Source organism: Abramis brama (assembly GCF_963993115.1).
Source record: "Abramis brama genome assembly, chromosome: 18".
NCBI classification, from domain to species: Eukaryota; Metazoa; Chordata; class Actinopteri; order Cypriniformes; family Leuciscidae; genus Abramis; species Abramis brama.
Window position 1 is genome coordinate 34,447,675 of NC_139980.1, and position 24,704 is coordinate 34,472,378.

Consider the following 24,704-nt stretch of genomic DNA (forward strand, 5'->3'; position numbering starts at 1 on the left):
GGTGAAACACAATCCACATTCTCATTGTTAATTATTCTCAGTTCAGATCACTGTAATACTATGTAGTGAACATCATCAAAAATTAAAGGCTGTACAATAAACATTACCATAATATAAAATGTAAATGATATGTCTTTATTTTTTCACATTATCGTAACTGCTTTTAATCAATTGTTGTGTATTATTTTAGAATGCATTAAGCATGAGACACAGACACAGTTTTATTTCCGTCTCTGGTCTCCGGTGAAGTGATGATGTAAAAGCCGGTTCAGAGCTGAGGAACACCAGCCACCATCTCACTCTCAATGCCACACTCGTCTCGGCCCCGCAGGATCTTAAAATACCCTGCCAAAGACAAAACAAGAACCATCCCTGCAGGTCACATCTCACATTTACATGAATAAAATTCTGAAATTATTATAAATGATAATTATTACATATTAATAAAAAATTAATAAAAATAAAATAAATAAATTAAAAAAAATATATATATATAAAAAAAAAAAAAAAAAAAATATATATATATATATATATATATATATATATATATATATATATATATATATATATATATATATATATATATATATATATATATATATATATAATATTATAATTTCCACAATATTTAATATCAGAAACTAGTTTGTTAAAATATAATTATTCTACACATTATTATAATAAAGATGCAGCAGTGTGCATCATCATCATCATGAGTCCGGCGCTGATCCGGTTTGTGTCCGGCTCAGTCTCACCGTTGTCTCCCCAGTCGGTGTTCCAGGAGTTGGCCACGAGCCAGAACGGCGTTCCCTTCTCCTCTCCCCAGCCCAGGATCTTCACCGCATGGCCTCCCAGGGCAGACCCGGTCACGTGCTGGTACACACCTGAGAGATCAACACAAGCACTGAGAAGCTCTGCAGATGATGGCTAAAAACATGAAACGGATAGTTCACCCAAAAATGAACATTAGCCCGGGATTTACTCTCCCTAAAGTCATCCTAGGTGTGTATGACATTATTCTGTCAGACGAATACAATCAGAGTTATATTAAAAATGTCCTGGCTCTTCTTTCCAAGCTTTATAATGGCAGTGAATGACTGTTTCTGTTTTGAAGTCCATAAAAGAGCATCTATCCATGATAAAAGTGCATCTATTCATCATAAAAGTGCATCTGTCCATCATAAAAGTACATCTATCCATCATAAAAGTGCATCTATCCATGATAAAAGTGCATCTATCCATGATAAAAGTGCATCTATCCATCATAAAAGTGCATCTGTCCATCATAAAAGTGCATCTGTCCATCATAAAAGTACATCTATCCATCATAAAAGTGCATCTATCCATGATAAAAGTGCATCTATCCATGATAAAAGTGCATCTATCCATCATAAAAGTGCATCTGTCCATCATAAAAGTGCATCTGTCCATCATAAAAGTGCATCTATCCATCATAAAAGTGCATCTGTCCATCATAAAAGTACATCTATCCATGATAAGTGCATCTGTCCATCATAAAAGTGCATCTGTCCATGATAAAAGTGCATCTATCCATCATAAAAGTACATCTATCCATCATAAAAGTGCATCTATCCATGATAAAAGTACATCTATCCATCATAAAAGTGCATCTATCCATCATAAAAGTGCATCTGTCCATCATAAAAGTGCATCTATCCATCATAAAAGTACATCTATCCATCATAAAAGTGCATCTATCCATGATAAAAGTGCATCTATCCATGATAAAAGTGCATCTATCCATGATAAAAATACATCTATCCATCATAAAAGTGCATCTATCCATCATAAAAGTGCATCTGTCCATCATAAAAGTGCATCTATCCATGATAAGTGCATCTGTCCATCATAAAAGTGCATCTGTCCATGATAAAAGTGCATCTGTCCATCATAAAAGTGCATCTGTCCATGATAAAAGTGCATCTATCCATCATAAAAGTACATCTATCCATCATAAAAGTGCATCTATCCATGATAAAAGTACATCTATCCATCATAAAAGTGCATCTATCCATCATAAAAGTGCATCTGTCCATCATAAAAGTTCATCTATCCATCATAAAAGTACATCTATCCATCATAAAAGTGCATCTATCCATGATAAAAGTGCATCTATCCATGATAAAAGTGCATCTATCCATGATAAAAGTACATCTATCCATCATAAAAGTGCATCTATCCATCATAAAAGTGCATCTATCCATGATAAAAGTGCATCTGTCCATCATAAAAGTGCATCTATCCATCATAAAAGTACATCTATCCATCATAAAAGTGCATCTATCCATGATAAAAGTACATCTATCCATCATAAAAGTGCATCTATCCATCATAAAAGTGCATCTATCCATCATAAAAGTGCATCTGTCCATCATAAAAGTGCATCTGTCCATCATAAAAGTACATCTATCCATCATAAAAGTGCATCTATCCATCATAAAAGTGCATCTATCCATCATAAAAGTGCATCTGTCCATCATAAAAGTGCATCTATCCATCATAAAAGTACATCTATCCATCATAAAAGTGCATCTATCCATGATAAAAGTACATCTATCCATCATAAAAGTGCATCTATCCATCATAAAAGTGCATCTGTCCATCATAAAAGTGCATCTGTCCATCATAAAAGTACATCTATCCATCATAAAAGTGCATCTATCCATGATAAAAGTGCATCTATCCATCATAAAAGTGCATCTATCCATCATAAAAGTGCATCTGTCCATCATAAAAGTGCATCTGTCCATCATAAAAGTGCATCTGTCCATGATAAGTGCATCTGTCCATCATAAAAGTGCATCTGTCCATCATAAAAGTGCATCTATCCATCATAAAAGTGCATCTATCCATCATAAAAGTGCACTTTTATGGAGTTCACAACAGAAACAGTCATTCACTGCCATTATAAAGCTTGGAAGAGCCAGGACATTTTTTAATATAACTCTGATTGTGTTCGTCTGACAGAAGAATGCCATATACACCTAGGATGACTTGAGGGAGAGTAAATCATGGGCTAATGTTCATATTTGTGTGAACTATCCCTTTAAAGCGTGTTTCTGACCTGTCTTGTAGAGCAGGAAGTCCTCATAGACGGTGAAGGCCGCTTCCACCGGGCCGTTATTGTAAAGTTCAGTCATGATCTGCTTGGGGTCCGAGGGAAGGTTGTACGCTTTATAGCCTGCAGGGGGCGACGGAGTCAGTCAGAGTTACAGAGACTAGAGACAGAGCATGAAGCAGCAGAAACTCACCGAAGTGTTTGTCGTGTGTGTAGGGGACGCTGTACTGCGGGATACAGGCGGCGTCACACTGCGGTGTGTGTTGCTCTCCTGAACACGGCGGACGCGTGCCGTTCACATGATGCTCACAGGGGGCGATGCTGTAGGGTCTGCAGCCTAGACGTGAGCAGAAAGACCTCATTTACTTTATTAGTAATATTATTTTTATTTTAATATTTTATTTTATTGTATTTATTTGAAAGTGTTTTATTTGATTAAAAATGTATTTGAACATTTAATTGTATTATTTAATTTTAATGTTTTATTTTATTATTTTGTTATATTTTTATTTATTTTAATATGTATTTATTTTATTGTAATGCATTATTTATTTAATTATAAAAAAGTTTAATTTAATTAATTTTATATTTATTTTAATATTCTATAATTTTATTCATTGTTATGTCTTATCAATTTTATTGTATTTTATTATTTATTTTATTTTGTTTGTTTTTATTTTATTATTTTGTTTAATTTTAATATTTTGTTATTTTATTTTACTATTCTTGTTTATTTCAAAGTTTAATTTAATTAATTAATTTTCTATTTATTTTAATATTTTTTTCTTTTATTATGTTTGTTTAATTTTAATATTTTTTATTTATTGTTATATTTTATTGTATTATTTTTGTTTAATTTTAATTAATTAATTAAATGTTTGGCATTTTATTATTTATTTAATATTTTGTTTAATTTTAATATTTTGTTATTTTATTTATTATTTTTGTTTGTTGTAAAGTTACATTTTTAATATATATATTTTTTTATTTATTTCAATATTCTGTTAAACCATATTATTGTACCAAAGTTTCACAGTTTTATAGGCTACCTGTGAACACAAAAGGAGATATTTATCATAATGTTCATGCCACCGTACTAGATGATGTTATTGCAGATTTGACAAATGAAACTGTAATGTAAAACTAACGTAAATCCAGCAGAATGAAGTTGATGAGCCTCTGTACAGTTATTCTTCATTATTATACTGTAAAGATCCAGACTCACCCACGTTGGATCCATAAAGTCCTCCGGTCACCAGGCCGGATTTAGTCCAGTAAACCCACGCTTCTGCCGGATAACCTCCAGAACACCTGAGAATCAGCACAGATGTTACAGATGTTTCTACTCAGATGTTCCCGAAAAGCCCCGTTCACACCACAAACCATAACTATAACTATAACTATAACCATAACCATGACTATAACTATGACTATAACTATGACTATGACTATAACTATAGCTATAACCATAACCATGACTATAACTATAACCTATAACTATAACCTATAACTATAACTATGACTATGACTATAACCTATAGCTATAACCATAACCATGACTATAACTATAACCTATAACTATAACTATGACTATAACTATGACTATAACTATGACTATGACTATGACTATGACCATAACCTATAACTATAACCTATAACCATAACCTATAACTATAACTATAACTATGACTATAACTATGACTATGACTATGACTATGACCATAACCTATAACTATAACCTATAACTATAACTATGACTATGACTATAAATATAACCTATAACTATAACCTATAACTATGACTATGACCATAACCATGACTATAACTATAACCTATAACTATAACTATAACCTATAACTATAACTATAACTATGACTATGACTATGACCATAACCTATAACTATAACCTATAACCATAACCTATAACTATAACTATAACTATGACTATAACTATGACTATGACTATGACCATAACCTATAACTATAACCTATAACTATAACTATGACTATGACTATGACTATAAATATAACCTATAACTATGACTATGACCATAACCATGACTATAACTATAACCTATAACTATAACTATAACCTATAACTATAACTATAACTATGACTATGACTATGACCATAACCTATAACTATAACCTATAACCATAACCTATAACTATAACTATAACTATGACTATAACTATGACTATGACTATGACCATAACCTATAACTATAACCTATAACTATAACTATGACTATGACTATGACTATAAATATAACCTATAACTATGACTATGACCATAACCATGACTATAACTATAACCTATAACTATAACTATAACCTATAACTATAACTATAACTATGACTATGACTATGACCATAACCTATAACTATAACCTATAACCATAACCTATAACTATAACTATAACTATGACTATAACTATGACTATGACTATGACTATGACCATAACCTATAACTATAACCTATAACTATAACTATGACTATGACTATGACTATAAATATAACCTATAACTATGACTATGACCATAACCATGACTATAACTATAACCTATAACTATAACTATAACCTATAACTATAACTATAACTATGACTATGACTATGACTATAACCTATAACTATAACTATAACTATAACTATAACTATAACTATGACTATGACTATAACTATAGCTATAACCATAACCATGACTATAACTATAACCTATAACTATGACTATGACTATAACTATGACTATGACTATGACTATAACCTATAACTATAACTATAACCTATAACTATGGCTGACTATAACTATGACTATGACTATGACTATAACTATAACCTATAACTATAACTATGACTATAACTATAACTATGACTATGACTATAACCTATAACTATGACTATGACTATGACTATAACCTATAACTATGACTATGACTATAACCTATGACTATGACTATGACTATGACTATAACTATAACCTATAACTATGACTATGACTATGACTATAACTATAACTATAACTATAACTATAACTATGACTATGACTATGACTATAACTATAACCTATAGCTATAACCATAACCATAACCAGGGTTTGAAATTAACTTTTTCACTCACCGGCCAATTTGGCCTCTACATTTTTAAGTTACCGGCCATTCAGAACTTCAACTAGCCAAAATTAAATAAACCAGATTAACTACATTACAGTTTATAATTTCATATTAATTTCTTATTCAAACAAAATCCTGTCATCCAGCATCTCCTCCATCCTCATCCTCATCCTCATCCTCATCATCAAACATGTGTTTTAGATGGACAGATTAATACAGGACAAAGAACATAAAACTTGTAGGATGCTGGAAAATAACAGTCTTTCTGTTCACCAAATGTGTTTTAATCTTCGCTGTTGCTTCAATGCAAATGAACAAGCGCTGTTATTTGTTGTGTAGTGAAGTGTGTGTTCAAGTAAGCCAGATATGAGCAGATTCTGTGCAATACGCTGTATTTAATATATCATGATGACTCACGAGTATTTGCGCTGAATCTGTGCAGATTTGACGACATGAACTTCCCCAGCAAAGCGAGTAAACAGAAGTAACTCGCCAAACTGGCTCGTGATTTAACAGTGTTTCCCTCTGCAGTTGACGGGTGTTCATTTCAAACCCTGACTATAACTATAACCATATTTATAACCATGACTACAGCTGTTGAACGATGTGTGTGTTGCTGAGGACACACACCCGAAGCCGCACTCCTCACAGCAGGACAGCAGATCCTCAGCCGAGATCTCCACCGAAACCTTTCCTTTACTGTGGATGCAGATGCGGTCAGAGATGGCTTCCGCCGCACCGAACGCCTGCGCACACACAACATACATCACTACAGAAATAACACAGAGGAATAATGGCATTGCACTACAATACAGAAATGAGTGAGAAATAAGAAAAAGAGAGAAAAAGTCACGCAAAAAGTAGTGCGTTACATTACTTTTGCGTTACTTTTTCTCACCTGGGCTGGGCTTGTTTGTTTGTTTTTTAATAACAAGATAAAAAGTTCTATTTTTGGCAAATATTAAGGCCCTTTCACACCAAAAGTGAAGTGAATAATCCTCAGGCTGAAGGAAACGCATGTTTACTCCTGTACAGTAGAGGGCGCCACTCAAACTAACCTCTTATTTCTAAATCTAATCTAAAGTAATTTTTTCTTATTATTATGGTTGAATTAGATTATTGAAGGTCAGCAGCAAAGACATTGGTTAATAAAGTGAGATTAAATACATAAAGTATATTTGTGTAATTTAATATAGTTAATTAAAAAAGTTTTGCGTAAAATTCTGAGATTGCATTTTACTGTTTTTATTCATTTTGAGGAATACTGAATGTTTTCTGTGTGCAAGTGAGATGAGCAAATGCATGTTCACATTTAGTCTAGAACTACAATAACCATCATGTTTACACACACACACACACACGCGCGCACACGCACACACACACAACACCTCCTCACTTTATTTCTCTCAACATGAGCTGTCAGTCAATAAATGTGAAAAAGTAACTCGAAATCTTGAGTTATCTCCAAATATTTTGACTTTATTCTCAAAATATTTCGACTTTAATCTCGAAATATTTGTACTTTAATCTCTAAGATTTTGACTTTAATCTTGAAATATTTCGAATTTAATCTTTAGCGTTTTTTTTCAGTGTGGATGAGAAACTTTTGAAAAACGCCTGAAAAAAATGTTTTTAAACGAGAGCGTTTTTAAACAAATGTATGTTATCAAATGTATCCGGATTAATGTATACGTAGCCTCTCACACACACACACACACACACTCACACACACACACACACACACGTGTACGAGTGTTTACCCAGCAGGAGCCGCAGGACCCCTGATCCCGGATCTGCCCGAGGCTTTTACAGTACGGCCACTCGGCCCGCGGGTCGAAACTGTCCGGAAGATTCACGTCGACGGCGTGTTTCACCCTGCAGACGCAGAAAACACACACACACACACACTTTTTATTCAGATATTAAACCCTTTCAAACCACTTTCGGTAACACTTTATTTTACAGTGTCCTTGTTGCATATGTTACATGTACTTACCGTAGTAATAACAGTAAATTATGCATAATTACATGCAACTAACCCTCAACCAAACCCTAATCCTACCCTAACCCTATAGTAAGTACATGGTGTTTATTAATATTACTCAGTACTCAAATATATAATTACACTGTAACAATGACACCTTAAAATAAAGTGTAACCCCACTTTCCAAAAAAACATTGTACTTTTTTTTGTGGTTTGTCTGATAATCCTGGCATTGTTTGTTTCGAATACTGTTGGTTCTTTGACTTAATGCTTTTGTTCGCTTTGGATAAATGCATAAATGTAGATGTAATTACGAAAATATGTTTTAAATAAAGAAAATCAAGCCCATTTTTAAGAGCATTTTTTCATTGTGACATTATTATTTTGCATTTACAATTTAACCCCCTAAATTCTCATTTTTATTTCATGTTCTGCACTTTGTCATTACTTCTCATTGTTACTTATGTATTTATTGTAAAGCAATTTTGTCATTATTTCTCATTTATTTATTGTAGGGATGCACAATATATATCGGCCACCATATCGGTATCGGCTGATACATGTTCTATTTGATGTTATTGTTATCGGTCCGATAAAATTTTGCCGATATATTAAATCCGATAAATAATGTATTATTTCCTCCAGCTGAGACTCTTCAGATGCGACTGTTCAACATGATGGTTTTGAATTGCTTGAAATATGATTGAAATCACTTTGAAAAAGGAAAATATGTTTAATGCAACAAGTCTCATAAGAGCAAATCTGTCATCAAATTATAATGAGAATGATGGCTTTTATTTGTGAGACATTTGTTTTTGTAACCAGGCTCTCAAAAATCATATAAAATTTTTGATTTAGATTTATCGGTCAATATATCGGTTTTAAAATATAAAGAATTATCGGTTATCGGCCAAAATTTTCATATCGGTGCATCTCTAATTTATTTTAGTGCAATTTGTCATTATTTCTCATTGTTATTTTTTTATTTGTATTTATTTATTTAATTTAGTGCAATTTTTGTCATTATTTCTTGTTTTTATTTATTTAATGTAGTGCAATTTTTGTCATTATTTCTCATTATTGTTATTTATTTATATACCATAGTGCAATTTTTTTAATCATTTTATAAATCATTGTTCTCATTTATTTTATGCAGTGCAATATTTGTCATTTCTCATTGTTATTTATTTATATTATTGTTTTGCAAATCAGCATAAATTAAAGTTTGTACAATAAATATTGCCATAATATATTAGTACTTTAAATTTAAATTATAATGAGAATTTAGTTTTTAATGATTTGTTTAATTAGTCTATTAATGCATTTTATTTTAGAACGCATTAACCATGTCAGTGAGATACAGATTCAGCTTTATTTCCATTAAAATGACTGTGTGTAAAACTCACAAATGTATACAAATGCAAATGTTAACACAACTTTACACACATGCATGTGGCAGATGCTTTTCAACCCACAGAACTTTAAATAAACACAGATCAAAGAACTTTAGCATGCAGATTAATTGCATTTATTGCTGTTTTATGACAGAATTCATTTCTTGAAGTGATGCTAAATTATAAATTGGTCTTGTTTGTCCTCAGTTTTAGACTCACGTGTCAGGCAGTCGGGGGCCGTTCATCAGGGTCCCACAGAGGGACTTCAGAAATCCTGACGGAACATTCTGGAAATTCACACCCGCCTGAGAAGAAACGAAAGAGGAAGACAGAAGAGAGAAGAGAGAAGAGAGAAGACATAAGAGAGAAGAGAGAAGAGAGAAGGATAAACAGGTGCATCAGTCCTTCAAACAGAGCAGAAAAACCAAACCCCTCCTACCATCCACGTGGTCTGGGCCGTGTTGATGATGTTGATCATGTCATGTGACTGTGGGCGGCCACAGGTGACTGACAGCAGAGCACACACACACACGACACACACACGCCACATCCTGAGGAAATACAGCAGAGTTATTACGGTCACTGCCACAGATGTGGGGTGATATTAGCATTTAATATTAAATATATATAAAAATACAATATTAATTAAAAATATAAAGCTTATTTAAATTAGATCACACAAATAAAACACATATAAAATACTTGTTTTAATTTCTTCTAAAACTTGTTTTAATTTCATTGTAATATTTGATTAACCATGATTGTAATTTTTATGTGAATAAAAATGTCAAAATAAGACTAATGAAAAATTAAGACATTATTACTTAAAAATATAAAATATTTAAATTACATAAAATTTAAATATAACACATAAAATATTTTATTAAAAATTGTTACAATTTCATTGCAATATTTTATTAACCATGTCTGTAATATTCATGTGAATAAAAAATGAAGACTATTCATAATTAAAATTATAAAATATATTTAAATGAGAATCCAAATGAAAAATAAATGTAAAATTATTCTGAATTTTTTAAATAAAAACTTGTTACAATTTCATTGCAATATTTGATTAAGACATTATTAAAGAAATATATAAAACATTTAAATTACACACAATCTTTAAACCTAGTTACAATCTAAATTAAAATACAAAACAAAATCATTATGATTTTTTTTCATTAAAATTTGTCACATTTTCATTGCAATACAATATGTGAATAAAAGACTAAGAAAATATATTTAAATTTGATTACATTTAAATAAATACATATAATTATATATTTTATTAACACTATCTAGTCTATAAAAGTTCTAAACAATTATGCTACACTTACATAAAAACATCTCAGATAAAATTTCAAAACATTTCGTGCAACATTATTTTTCAAGATACTAATATTGTAAGAACAGAGTTTACCTGAGCATCAGATTCTGTTCCTCTGTCTCTCAAGCTGAAGATTCACCAAAGCCACAAGATGTGAGATTCACTCAGTTAAAGCCCCGGTTCAGTAAAACATCATGTGAGCGAGGGTCAGGTGCTCTAACAGCCGTCATGAGACAAGCAAAGGTCTAAAGCAGAGAAAGTGTTTACGTCTGCAGGTGCAACATCACACACACATCTCCACAACACTCAGACATGCATCAATGAAGCAAATGAGACATTCATTTATTTAATATCTCTAAATTTATTTACAAACCAAACTCCCACATTACATAGCAATGCTAAATACACCGAATGTTGGTATGTACAGTTCTTACGAGCTTTTCCACATAAAAGCTGTATATTAAGGACACTTCACAGTCACATGTTTTGGTTCGTTGCTTCGTTCGCAGTGACTGAATGAATATTCAAACTGACCCACTGAAAAATGGACCAATTCATGTGCAAAACCATCCAAACACACGATCTCACTCTTCAAAACCACTTCAAACCTGTCAAAACCACGTCTGGGTCACTTTCACCCCATAATCCAGAGGGGAAAAAAGTCTTTAAGACTGACATTATATTCATCATTATTATTATTTTATTCATTTGTTTTATTTTATTTCATATAAATCCAACAACTGAGAAAATCAGCACTGAGAAATTGTGCAATGAAAATAATGCATTATAATACTTTACAATGCAACAAAATATAATAGTCCAAAAATTAGGCTTTTTTCTTCGATTTTGTGGTGAAATATGATGGGTTTTGTGCGATGAAGGGTTTTAATCGTCAGAATGCGACCGCTTGAAAGTCTGCATGTAATTAAAACAAAACCAATCTGTCTAAATGACAGATTATGAATTTTATAATCGCAATGAAAATGTTTTTCTGCCCGTGAGCTTGACGTTTAGGATGGTCTGATGGAACAAGCAAAAAAAACCACAGGAAATCAACAAAATCCTCAGTGTCACAGAAATCACACACTCGAGAGTCTCAAATGCATAATAATGTCCGTTAGAGATGCGTTTACTGCAACCGGATGAATCTCAAGAATCTGCAGGTCATATTTCATCCCAAAAACAGATGAAAAAACACAGACATTATATATTTAAGCTATACATGACCATTTATACAAATCTTACTATACATGTATGTTATAAAATATATATATGCATGGTCATATATATGGCTTAAATATATACAATCCGTTATTTTTCCAGTTTTATGTATATATAGCATAAATAAATTATATTTATAAAAACTACATATTCACACGCATACATATACTTAAATATTTTAATTTATATATATTATTTGTATTTGGAGTACATGTATGCATGTGTATGTAGTTTTTAAAAATGTTATGCTATATAGATAAACTTTTAATTTATATGTTATTTATATTTATAATATTTGATATTTTTACTTTTACTTTTTTTTGTGTGTGTGTTTATTGTAAAAGTCAAAAATTGTGATAGGCTTAATTTTCTTATTTCTCCTCGCTTGATTATGAGGTGAAACACGACCTGGACATGTGTTTGTGAGATTCACCTATACAGAAAACAAGCTTGGACTCCCGAACTCAAGCCCTTTTTTCAGTCCTCTTGTTTGGGCAGGTGTGTGTGTGTGTGTGTGTGTCAGTGTCCCTGCATGTCGGCGCCCCCTGCTGGCCCCGCGGTGGCGTTTAGGTACTGCCAGCTGAGGGCCGCCAGGATCATCGCTGCCGACACACACACCGGAGAGATGTGATGCGCTCGGGGCGTCAGCGCTGCTCGGGACACACTCTTCTCCCCGATCAGATTCAGGACACACAGCGTTTGCTCCCGGGACGGGTCCGTGATGGAGACTTTCTGCAGGATCTGTGGGGGAACGACGGGATTACAGGATTAATAGGTGTATTTGAGTTTATTGCCATATCAGCATCACCGGCTATTACACGGCAGACACATATTAAACATTTAACAACATATAATTATAACATAATGAAAACAAACTTAGACAAAAAATAGTGTATGTATAATGGAAAAGAAAAAGAAAAAAAAAAAAAAAAAATTACATACATACATGATACACACACATACATATATATATAAAAATAACAGAGACAGAAGGATAAGTAAAGTACACACCTCCTGACTGTACTGTGCGATGATGCTCTGAACGGCGCCCATGTTTGTGGCCTGCATCATGAGCGTCACCGCCTGACCCTTCCGGATCTTCACCACACCCTGAAACACCTGAGGATTGTTGTAGCACGCAGACAGAGTCGCTATCGCCATCACCTGGCCGGAGGAACAACAGCAAAAGAACATGCTCAAACTTCACAGCTTGCAAAAATACATGGTAACACTTTATTTCGATAGTCCACTTTAGACATTCTCCTAACTATAAGTAACTCTGCAACAACTAGACGCCCATTTGTGTTGTTTTAGTGCTATACTACAACTACATTACTATACTATCTTAGTATTTATTCATATTTTGAATTTGATTTGATTTTTAAATGTTCCTTTAATTTTATTATATAAAAAAGTTTTTTTACTGACTATTTTTATTTTATTCATGTTTATTATTTCAGTAATTTTAGCACATCAATCTAAATAAATATTAGAAATTTTGCCTTCGCAACTCAAATTAAATAAGTTTACAATTTTCACATTCTATTTTGAATTTGTTTTAGTTTTCATTTTCATTTTAGTTAGTTTTAATAATTTTGATTGCGTTTTTGTCATTTTTATTAGTTTTCATTTTTTTAAATACATCTATTTTGTTTTTATTAATTAATTTATTTCAGTTTTACTTTTAGTAATTTTAGTACTTTCAAGTAAGAATAAAAATAAATTTGAAATTTTGCCTTTGCATTTAACAGAAATATTTTTTTTAATATTCTATTTTATTTCAGTTTTTAGCATTTTTAGTTTTAGATTTAATTAACAACATCAAGCGGAAAACAAATGCATTCTGTGTGAACGGCAATACGGCAATGCAAATTCAGTTTTTAAAACCGCAAATTCATCTGTGTGAAATTTCTATGTTCATTTCTATAAATCCGCACCCTTGTAGCATTAGATAATGTAATGTAAGATGTGCTCACTATCCCTGTGTGTGTGTTTATAAACACCATTAAACTCGACATAAACAGATGTAGGTTCAGTGTTCAGCAGAAAACAGGGCTGATTAGAGTCAGGGATGAAGCGTCTCACCTGAGGAATGAAGTGTCTCACCTGAGGAATTGCACAGAAGTTGAAGACGCTCTGGTTGCGGAGGCGGGACAGGTATGCGATGACATCAGGGACGTGGCGGAGGGCGTCGGTCACCAGCAGGTTGAGGCAGGACAGGGCAGAGCTCAGGTTTTGAGGCTGAGCAAAATCCTCCAGACGGGACGCAAACTGACTCCAGGCCTGCAGCACAGAAACAACCATTAATAACAAACCATGTTTTAACAGTAAAAGACTGTAAAATTGCTACGGTAAAATAAGCTGGTTAACAGCAAGTTCCTTTACCATACACAGTAGAGGTGTCACAATATATCGCAATACAAAAATGCACCAATATATATTGTGTATAATTCACCCAAGATTAAAATTTCTGTGTGAGAAAAAAATCAGGTTTCCAGAGTTTTAGTGTCAGTACTACATTAAACTATTATATATAGTGTTGAATATAATGTATAATAATGCAATGGGGGAATATTTGTGGGTCCTGATGATGCCAAATGTCTGATGTTACCAGTAAAAAGTGTCTTACGTTATTTTAAATATATCTAGTCAGTGACAGAGATCAAGCATATTCATCTAAAATAATTCTGGATTTTCAGCTTCAGAATCATGAATATTGTTATTCTGGTGTCTCTATTGTCCTGAGCTCTGGGTTTCCAGCACCAAGTCCAAGACTATTCATTTACACACAAATTTAGCATTTAAATCAACAGTACATTTTCTGTTAACCTTTTATCATATGTCTTGAAGTATCGCAATAATATCATATCATGAGATAAATCGAATCGTGACATGAGGGAATCGTTACACCCCTAATATACAGTGAAATAAAGGGAGATTATGTAATTTTATTGTAAAATAATAGTGTTAAATGAGCAGATTTTGGAAGCAAACAGTCATCTTTTAATTTAACAGTAAATAATTGTAAACTGTTTGCAGTCCAATTAAACTGACGTTTTCACAATTTACCATGTGACACTATATTTGATTTTAAATAATTATGTTTCTTGTTAGTTTTTATAATTAATTGTGTACGTTAGTGTCAAGCGTGCCGCACAAGCCCTGAAAAGTGAAGCCAAAACGTCTCGATCGCCCCCCGGTGACGGGTCCTAGTATAGGTCACAAGCCCCGCCTCCCTGTGTTATTCAACGGGACGCGAGACCAACTAAACAATTAAATTACACTTCAAATGTCTTTTTTCCAAAGGTGGTTGCTGTCATTTGCTGTCGTTTTCATCACGCTGATGTTAGTTCAAGTGTCTGTTTTTAAAATAAGTTTGTTTTTAGTTAGTTACGTGATGCTATAAAAACGGTGGTGTGACGTCATGATTGACAGCTGTGATTGACAGGTTCTCTGAGGGAAGTAGTCACTGAAGCACCAACAGACTTTTTTTCAGATCTTCGGAGGACTGAGGAGATTGTATTTACTTTATTTTAACAAGCCTCTTGTCGTACTGCAATCAACAGACATCAAAATTGGAGCGGAACGGAGCAGACATAGGCCACTTAAAAAAAGTGCAGGGAGAGTGCATTCTGGGCCTTGATTTCACGGCTTTACTTCCTGCTCACTACTGCGCAGGTCTGGTCCCGAGATCGCTACTACGCAGACTCAAGTTCCAAGATGTCAGCGCCATATCGGGACACTGGCGGCTTCACTTCTCACCAATGGAAGAGAGCGAAGGGGCGTCGTCCATCTTTTTTTACAGTCTATGGTTAGTGTCTTATGTATACCGGCAATTATATTATTGTTAACAAAAATCAATCACAAAAATAAAAAAATAAAAAAAATGTAATTACTAGAAAGAAAATATAAAAAACTTATTTAATTCATGTTTCTTATTAGTTTTTGTTATAAATGATGTACATTAGTGTCTTATGTTTAATTATATTAATGGAAATGGCTAATAAGTCAATAAGTGGTCCTCTGTCGCCATCTACTGGTTATAGTGGTAATTTTATATCTTTTTAAAATAAAAGTTTGTCTGTTAAAGGGGTCATTGGATGCCCATTTCCCACAAGTTGGTATGATTCTTCAGGGTCTTAATGTAAAGTTTGTAACATACTTTGGTTAAAATTCCTCAGCGGTTGTGTAAAACAGCTCTGTTCACAGTGAGACAAGACACGTAAAGTGTTGCCTTGGCAGACAGTATATAAATGGCTGAGGGCGGAAATATGCTAATACGGGAAATATGCTAATACGGGACAGTCCGTCAGTGGTCGTGGGCGGAGCATGAGCAATATGACATCATATTGCTCAGAAAATCCAAACGGCTTGATTTTTGAGATTGTTTAGGCTTTTTGAGGATTACAAAAAAAGGAGTGAATGGATTTTTCTCATTATATGGTGGTTGTGTCCACATTTATATGCAAACACCATATAAAAGTGAATTTTGCATCCGATGACCCCGTTAAATAAAAGCTGCATGTACCTCCTGTGGCCAGAAGGCCCGCCCCTGCTGCTGGTCCTCCAGATAGTCCCTGATGATGTTGGTCTTCTGGAGGAACAGACCCATGGAGTTTGCCAGCTCTGTGTCCCGGCCCACCTCAGCGTCCTCCAGCTGGGACGCGGAGAACAGGCGGGACAGTCCGATCCCCACCAGACCCGCCACATAATGACAGTACTGAAGGGGAAAACAGGGACATTAACCGGTTGATTTATGCTAAAAGCATTTATACACCGCGGGACAGATGTTTACAACATTATGTTAGTGCTGGGTGGTATGACCAAAAATACATATCACAGTATTTTTCTAAATTATCCCGGTTTCACGGTATTTGACGGTATTATTTTTTTCAAGCATTACTGGGTGTTATCCACATTTTCTACTGACTGAAGGAGGATGCCCTATTTACTGTCATGAGTGAATATTGTAGAAAAAAATCCACTAGTATTAATACAGGTTTGCAAGGCTGTTTATAAAGAGTTGCCAGCAGGAGGCGCTGTAGGAGCGGCAGAAACAGCGGTTTCCACAGTAACGGCTCATAAATGTGGCTTTATCAGGAAAGATAAAGAAAGATTACATGAAAATGACATCGAAACTTTAGACCGTCAGTTCACTTCAAACATTCATATAAAAACTCCCGCGCTGCGTTTTGACATTAGCTGCGTTTCCATTACCCTTCAAATTGCGCAAATTGAAATTGCGAATTGAAAATACGCCCAATGGAAACACGTCAATTTCGCAAAAACTCCCATTTATCGCAAAAAAGTTTTTACGCTCGCATGAGGAGGTTTTTCAGGCAATTCGAAAAAGAAATATTTTGCAAAACTGCAATGGAAACAGTTTTTGCGCATTTACAGGTCACCTGACGTAGATGACGCGGTGTGTTTGGACAGAATACGAGACAGAGCTCTTTATTAAATTCATAAAAGACAAAATAATTACAGGAATAATGGATTCTAAACCTCAAATAAATGCCACAATCAAGACCTCGAAGCAGATCTGAGGGAGAAACACCCAGAAACACCTCATATGTGCCGCTCACAAGTATAAGGGTCGTTCCTTACCATTAATGCTTGAAAACACACACACATCTCCTTCAATTAATAATAATAGCTAGTGCAGTGGCTGGGATATTTATAAACCTACCAACGTCCGTTACCATGGTTTTTGGAATGATTTTACTTATCGCGAGAGGAAAGAAGAAAAAAAAGAAAGAAAAAAAAACGCAAAAGTTTTGTGCAAATCTGTAATGGAAATGCGCCTATTGAAACGTGCAATTCTCATGTTTATTCAACGATTTCAAAGCCAACCAGAAATAGATTTTCCAAAAGGCTGTGTTGATATTGTGAACCAATGTGTGGGAAACAATATAATCTTATATTATAATAATATAACAATATAATATAATCTTCACCGTCACGTTTAGTAACACACACATCTGTGCATCACCACAGTTACAGTGAAAAGACCCTCTCAAACAGTGTCGCGCCGCGTTCCCAACGTTGTTAAAGCGACACACTCCGGTATTGAAATATTACTATCATAACAAACACTGGTATTCGGTATGAACCGGTATACCACCCAGCACTACATTATGTCAACGTCACTTTTATTTGTATAGCACTATTAAACCAACACATGTTGACCAATGTGCTTTACATCACCTCAGTAAAATAGACAAAATAGTAGAATAGTAATAGAGTAAAAATAATAAGAATTATCATCAAAAATAAGAATTGGCCATGGCAACTTTAAAAACATGTACAGAGTCAGCGTCCCTAACATGTAATGGTAAGCTATTCAAAAGTCTTAGTGCTACTACCGCAAATGCACAATCCCGTTTCTGGCTTAACTTGGTCCATGGGAATTTTAAGCAAATTTTGAGTTGTTGTATAAATATACATTATACTTTATACAAATATTGCATGCAGAAATGCTTTAGGATGACAGTGAAAGCACTTCTGCTTCTTGGTTTGCTGAGTTATGTGTGTATAAATCTACATGTGTATGGATAGACGTCAAACACACTGTCAAACGCGCATGTGAGCCGGTGTGAAGTTTACTTTGTCCCACTCCTTCATTGAAGCGACTTTCTTCTCCAGGAATTCAGCCATTCCTGCGCCCATCCGGTGACAGATGTCTGAGATGACGTCCCGATACTCTTGGCCCAAATTCCTGAACTCCACTGAAATCTGAAGAGAATAATAATAATAATAATAATAATAATAATAAATGGGTATTCAAACATAAACAATAAAGAATCTATTTTACAGTTAAAAATGCAAAGGCAACAGGACCGTAAACAATAAAACTAAGAAAAATGTGAAAAAGGAAAGTTGGTTCAAGTAAAAAAATAAAATAAAATAAAAAACATTTTCCACTGATTATTTACTGGTTTTAGTGAGTCACACGAAACCAGGGGTTTAAATGAATTATATTTTAAATAAATTATTTTAAAAATTATATTTTTGATTAAATTGTTCTTAATCAAAATGTAGATGATTAAAATGTGCTTTTAATTTTTTTAAAGATTTAATTAATTTTTTTGCTATAGGCTCTGATGTCTTATTTAAAATTTTAGATATTTATACATAAATGGTCCTTCTTGTACAGAATAAAATAAAAATAAATCATAATAATATATTATTAAACACACAAACACACACACACACATATATATATATATATATATAAACACACATATATAATATATATACACATTTCTGTGTTTAATAATAATAATAATAATATTATAATATTTATATTTTGTAAATATATATATATATATATATATATATATATATATATATATATATATATATATATATATATATATATGTATTAATGCTATATACATCCTATATATAAAACAATATGGTCCTCGCTCTCTTCATGCAAAACCGAATTCCTCACATTTTGATGTTGATATTGTGGTGTCACATGATGACTGTGTGAGACTGACCGTGGGGAAATCCTCCAGGACCTGCCGGTCTTTCTCCCGGCTCTCGGTGAACCTCCACTCGGGCTGGTAGAGGAACGAGTGGAAGTCGTGCAGCAGCGGGACCTTCTTCTCCAGCGGGATGGTCATGTCGTCCTCCACGGTGTCCAGGGCTCGCAGAACCAGGTAGAAAATACACACGGCATGCCTGAGTGACACATCGAAGAATGATTCAATATCCAGAGGAGGAGGGTTTGATATTTACTTTTCACTCACCGGCCAATTTGGCCTCTACATGTTTAAGTTAGTGATTTGACAGCATTTCCCGCCACAGTTGAATATTACCCGCATTTGGCGGGTGTTAATATCAAACCCTGCAGGAGTCAAGAATGAGATTTGCATTGCATTTATAAACAACACGGATTGTGCATCAAGCAGAAGTGCAGATCTATCCTGAGCAACTGATGAGAACACGACAGATGCATCGGTGACCCTCAGCTGACCCCGCAGACGCTTCAGAAACACACCGTACATGACTGATGTTTCAGAGGGTCTTCAATGCTAGTTATAGAGCATATTAGCTGTGAAGGTTATGTTTTACGCATCATTGTTTGGGACACGGGGAAGAAGGCTGTTCCTCAAGTCTAGGTGATCTCGAGTAACTTCAAAAATGGTGCTCATTTTTGACTGAAAGATTTTACTTTTTTTTTTTTTTTTACTTCATCGGAATGGTACGAAACTTGGTAAAGATTTTGACACTTGCAGTGTGAACACAAAAAAACATGGACATGATTCAAAAAGGTTAAATGGTCATGAAAATAAATATAAAGTCACACTTGTGCTGTTCGATGAAATAACTGTCCTCTAGTGGAAGCGTTCGGTACTGCGCCCAGAGAACGTCTCACTGAAAGCTCAAGTTTCGAGATATCAACCTCAAATTTGGAACAGAACTTGCTTAGATTTATGGCTTTGATTTTCACACAGTTTTAGAGTAAAACATGATTTTGGAAAATATATATTTCACATCAAATAATAATAAAAAAAAGTATTTTTATGCATTTTTCATTATAATAAAATTAAACTTTTATGTTTAATTTTTCAACTTCAGCAATAATCTGCCAAGTGTCTTCTTTATTAAAAGACTTCGCTTAAGTCTGTGCTTCAAAGAATTCAAGATCTATGAGTTTAAGTTAGAAATTTCATTTTCAGGTCTACGCTTAAAAAGTGATTAACAGATAATAATAAATGGATCAGAACTATTCCATAAATATTATTTAGTACCATAAAATAAATCCCCTAAAAATACAAAATGTTAAATACATTTTTTTATCGAACTAAAATACAACACATTCATAAAAAAAAATAAAAAAACAGTTGTGGGGCACCATTAACTTCTATAGAAGGAAAAAAAAATACAATGGAAGTCACAACTGTTTGGTTACAAACATTCTTCAAAATATCTTCCTTTGTGATGAAATTCATACAGGTTTGGAACAACTGTACTCGAGGCGGGTGACAGAATTTTCATTTTTGGGTGTACTGTCCCTTTAAGAGAAATGTTCAAGGGCATTTATATATAGATGCAAACAAGTAAAAGCGTCCAAAACGTGCATATGCTTCTCTAAAACACTGTTGCCCAGTGAAGAGCGTCTCAAGACTGAATCCGAAACCACTCATTCACTATTCCCTGCGTTAGTCCACTAATACTGTTCACTTGAAGGAGTGAATGAAAACCAGTGAGTTCATTCAGACAGCCGTTGAGGGGACATCGGCAGTACACTCGTTATTGCAGTGCAATGTGGGATTGAATAAGTGCACTCAATAACGTCCACTATGGTTTCGGACTCCACTACAAATGGCTGTCCCTTCAAATAGCGCCCTGTATGTGACCCTGGATCCCCAAACCAGTCACATGTCTCTCGGGTATCTTTGAGGCAATAGCCAACAATACATTGCATGGGATAAAATGATCGATTTTTCTTTTATGCCAAAAATCATTAGGATATTATGTAAAGATCATGTTCCATGAAGATATTTAGTAAATTTCCTACCGTACATATATAAAATATTTATTTTTGTGAGTGAATGCAGCACAATCGCCAACATAAATGCACAACTTTTTTTATAGGAGATTTTCTCAATGTTTCGATTTTTTTGCACCCTCAGATTTTCAAATAACTGTATCTCGGTGAAATACTCTCCTATAATAACAAACCACACATCAATGGACAGCTTATTTAATCAGCTTTCAGATGATGTATACATCTCATTTTTAAAAATTGACCCATGTCACTGGTTTTGTGGTCTAGGGTCACATTTGAGGGTACAAGACTCTGTTGTTTACTAAGTTAAGTGAGGTCACGCCTCTTAGTCTTACCGTAACTCTCCATCCAGGGCCTGGATCACCGCGGAGAAACTCCGGCTGGTCTGGTTCAGATACGAGTAGCAGGTCCGCAGGGTTTCAGTCATCGAGTCCTGGCAGGGGAAGCACACATAAGCGGGGTGTCGATGAGCCCTGAACGGGTGAGGAGGAACCGCCATTAACCGTCCCTCCTGCGCGCTGCGCCGCGCGCCCGCGAGCACCGGCCACGGGCACCCGCGCTGCAGCGAGAACGAGCGCTTGAGCACGGACAGCGACACGGCGCTCTTCCCGCAAACACCAGCCATGTGCGAATTAAGCTTTTATTTCCAATTACACGTAGTACGAAATGCGCACCTTTAATTTGTGAAGTCATTCGCCAGAGGGGAAGAGAAACGCCCGTCGCTCCGCGGAGCGTCAGAGCTGCGCGTTTTAGTGCGCGCGACTGTCTGATATATATCACTGTAACCTGATATGTAAACAGACTGTGTGATTTTAATATTACCCACCCCACTTTAAACGATAAAACCAAACACGAGCACGTTTTCTGACCAATTGCAAACGATGACGCAATACTAGTCAAGTCAAGTTTGGACACGCCCACTCAAACTTTAGGAGTGCTTATGTTTTAAAGTCCTCAGAAATATGTAGGCTATGGGAAATATGCACAGAGCAAAAAAAAAAAAAAAATAATAATAATAATAATTCTCTATATAGAAATAAATCAAAACTCGTATTTACTGTATTTGAACTTCTTACATGAACACATGTTGCTTCCACTGTCACTTACACTTAATATTCCACTCTATTATTGATCTGACTGCACTGACTCTGCTGTATGAGAACTGGATGATGACGTAATTTCCCATTCCTGCGTTATAGATTAAATGACATAAATTAATAATTGAGAATCTTTACAACGGAACTGAATCAACACTGAACTGACTTCAGTTGAACAACAGCCAAAATGCTTTATTTTATAGTGATCTATCTATCTATCTATCTATCTATCTATCTATCTATCTATCTATCTATCTATCTATCTATCTATCTATCTATCTATCTATCTATCTATCTATCCGTCTTTCTATCTATCTATCTATCTATCTATCTATCCGTCTGTCTATCTATCTATCCGTCTGTCTATCCATCTATCTATCTATCTATCTATCTATCTATCTATCTATCTATCTATCTATCTATCTATCTATCTATCTATCTATCTATCTATCAGTCTGTCTTTCTCTCTGTCTATCTATCTATCTATCTATCTATCTATCTATCTATCTATCTATCTATCTATCTGTCTGTCTGTCTGTCTATATATGTGTCTGTCTATCTATCTATCTATCTATCTGTCTGTCTGTCTGTCTGTCTGTCTGTCTGTCTGTCTGTCTATCTATCTGTCTATATTTGTGTCTGTCTGTCTGTCTATCTATCTATCTGTCTATATATGTGTCTGTCTGTCTGTCTGTCTGTCTGTCTGTCTGTCTGTCTGTCTATCTATCTATCTATCTATCTATCTATCTATCTATCTATCTATCTGTCTGTCTGTCTGTCTGTCTGTCTGTCTATCTATCTGTCTATATTTGTGTCTGTCTGTCTGTCTATCTATCTATCTGTCTATATATGTGTCTGTCTGTCTGTCTGTCTGTCTGTCTGTCTGTCTATCTATCTATCTATCTATCTATCTATCTGTCTGTCTGTCTGTCTGTCTATCTATCTATCTATCTATCTATCTATCTATCTATCTATCTATCTATCTATCTATCTGTCTGTCTATATATGTGTCTGTCTGTCAATCTATCAATCTATCTATCTATCTATCTATCTATCTATCTATCTATCTATCTATCTATCTATCTATCTATCTATCAGTAATGAGTGTATTTGACAGTGTGGATGTGGATTATCTGTAACGTGTAAAGAGCATCATCTTCCCCTGTCTGACCCTCAGTCTTCAAAGCTCATTATATAAGACGAAGCCTCGGGTCTCCTCTCTGTTAAAAGTAGCCTTTCCCTCAAATCCAGGATTAAATCAAATCCAGTTGATGCTGACAGACATTGGGTTTATGCCATAAACAATGTGGAATAATTTAAATGCAGTTTTGTTGTTTGATATCTGCAACTGCAACTTAATTCAATCTCTATTTAATCTTCTTAAAACACGTGTTTTTATTATTATTATTATTTTTTTATTATTTTTTTTATTTTTTATCTGTCATGCATAATGACAAATACATACAAAACATGTAGTGTGCATGGACAACATACACGCAGATAAGATGCTGATGAATATTAAATATAAACGCTCAAAATGCTTTTACTTACATAATCCAATTTAGGCATAACAGAACGACATCCTCCTATTTTGTATTTAAAGAGGTTGATTATTTCTTCCGGGTGTCCTAGAGACTTGAGGATGTCCATTTCCCCGTGTGTCTATAACGCGCTTTTCTTAACAGGTGAACTGAAATTCACGCGCTGCTATTTCCATTCAAACTCTATAAAGATCCAGGAGGAGAACATCAACAGCGCGCAGCGACAATCCCTCACTCACACGATCGACTGACTCCTCTGATTGGCTGAGGCGTCATGGGTTTACAGCGCGCCGACCAATGAGCGGCGAGAGCGACTGGCGTGATAACCCGCCCAGTGACCAGTCAGATGGACTCAGAGCTGTGAGCGTACCTCATTGGTCAGATCAGTGATGACGTCAGGGGAGTTACGAACACCGGGAAGTA

The 24,704-nt window shown here is 34.4% G+C and overlaps 2 protein-coding genes across 3 annotated transcripts; both read right to left on the reverse strand.

The window, feature by feature from the left end:
* Window positions 1-114: 114 nt before the first annotated feature.
* ctsbb (cathepsin Bb) lies at window positions 115-11,120 on the reverse strand. Its single transcript, XM_084090897.1, has 10 exons — window positions 10,993-11,120; window positions 10,009-10,120; window positions 9,789-9,874; window positions 7,952-8,066; window positions 6,822-6,937; window positions 4,305-4,390; window positions 3,273-3,416; window positions 3,086-3,202; window positions 756-884; window positions 115-345 (listed from the first exon to the last, which is right to left on the reverse strand). Exons 1-10 carry the CDS (start codon window positions 10,998-11,000, stop codon window positions 269-271), a joined length of 990 nt encoding a protein of 329 aa, XP_083947023.1. The 5' UTR covers window positions 11,001-11,120; the 3' UTR covers window positions 115-268.
* A 120-nt stretch (window positions 11,121-11,240) lies between these two features.
* Window positions 11,241-24,521, reverse strand: fdft1 (farnesyl-diphosphate farnesyltransferase 1). 2 transcript variants are annotated; one of them, XM_084090894.1, is made up of 8 exons: window positions 24,292-24,521; window positions 21,979-22,076; window positions 19,626-19,809; window positions 18,727-18,855; window positions 16,649-16,840; window positions 14,227-14,403; window positions 13,132-13,284; window positions 11,241-12,861 (listed from the first exon to the last, which is right to left on the reverse strand). In XM_084090894.1, the coding sequence occupies exons 1-8, from the start codon at window positions 24,388-24,390 to the stop codon at window positions 12,640-12,642; spliced, it is 1,254 nt and encodes a 417-aa protein (XP_083947020.1). In that variant the 5' UTR covers window positions 24,391-24,521; the 3' UTR covers window positions 11,241-12,639. The 2 variants fall into 2 exon arrangements, with proteins under 2 accessions (XP_083947020.1, XP_083947019.1); XM_084090893.1 differs by lacking the exon at window positions 24,292-24,521 and having other exon boundaries at window positions 21,979-22,528.
* Window positions 24,522-24,704: the final 183 nt, after the last annotated feature.

What these genes read in the sequence shown, in the direction of transcription:
- ctsbb (XM_084090897.1), bottom strand. An exon ending in GGCCCCCGACTGCCTGACAC is followed by an intron (nt 8,067 to 9,788) that starts GTGAGTCTAAAA and finishes CTGCGTCTGCAG; the next exon opens with GGTGAAACACGCCGTCGACG. An exon ending in CACACACGACAAACACTTCG is followed by an intron (nt 3,203 to 3,272) that starts GTGAGTTTCTGC and finishes CGCCCCCTGCAG; the next exon opens with GCTATAAAGCGTACAACCTT.
- fdft1 (XM_084090893.1), bottom strand. Translation starts at nt 22,268, where the DNA reads ATGGCTGGTGTTTGCGGGAAGAGCGCCGTGTCGCTGTCCGTGCTCAAG. An exon ending in TCCTGGAGGATTTCCCCACG is followed by an intron (nt 18,856 to 19,625) that starts GTCAGTCTCACA and finishes TATTCTCTTCAG; the next exon opens with ATTTCAGTGGAGTTCAGGAA. An exon ending in TCGCACAGTACAGTCAGGAG is followed by an intron (nt 12,862 to 13,131) that starts GTGTGTACTTTA and finishes GTTCCCCCACAG; the next exon opens with ATCCTGCAGAAAGTCTCCAT.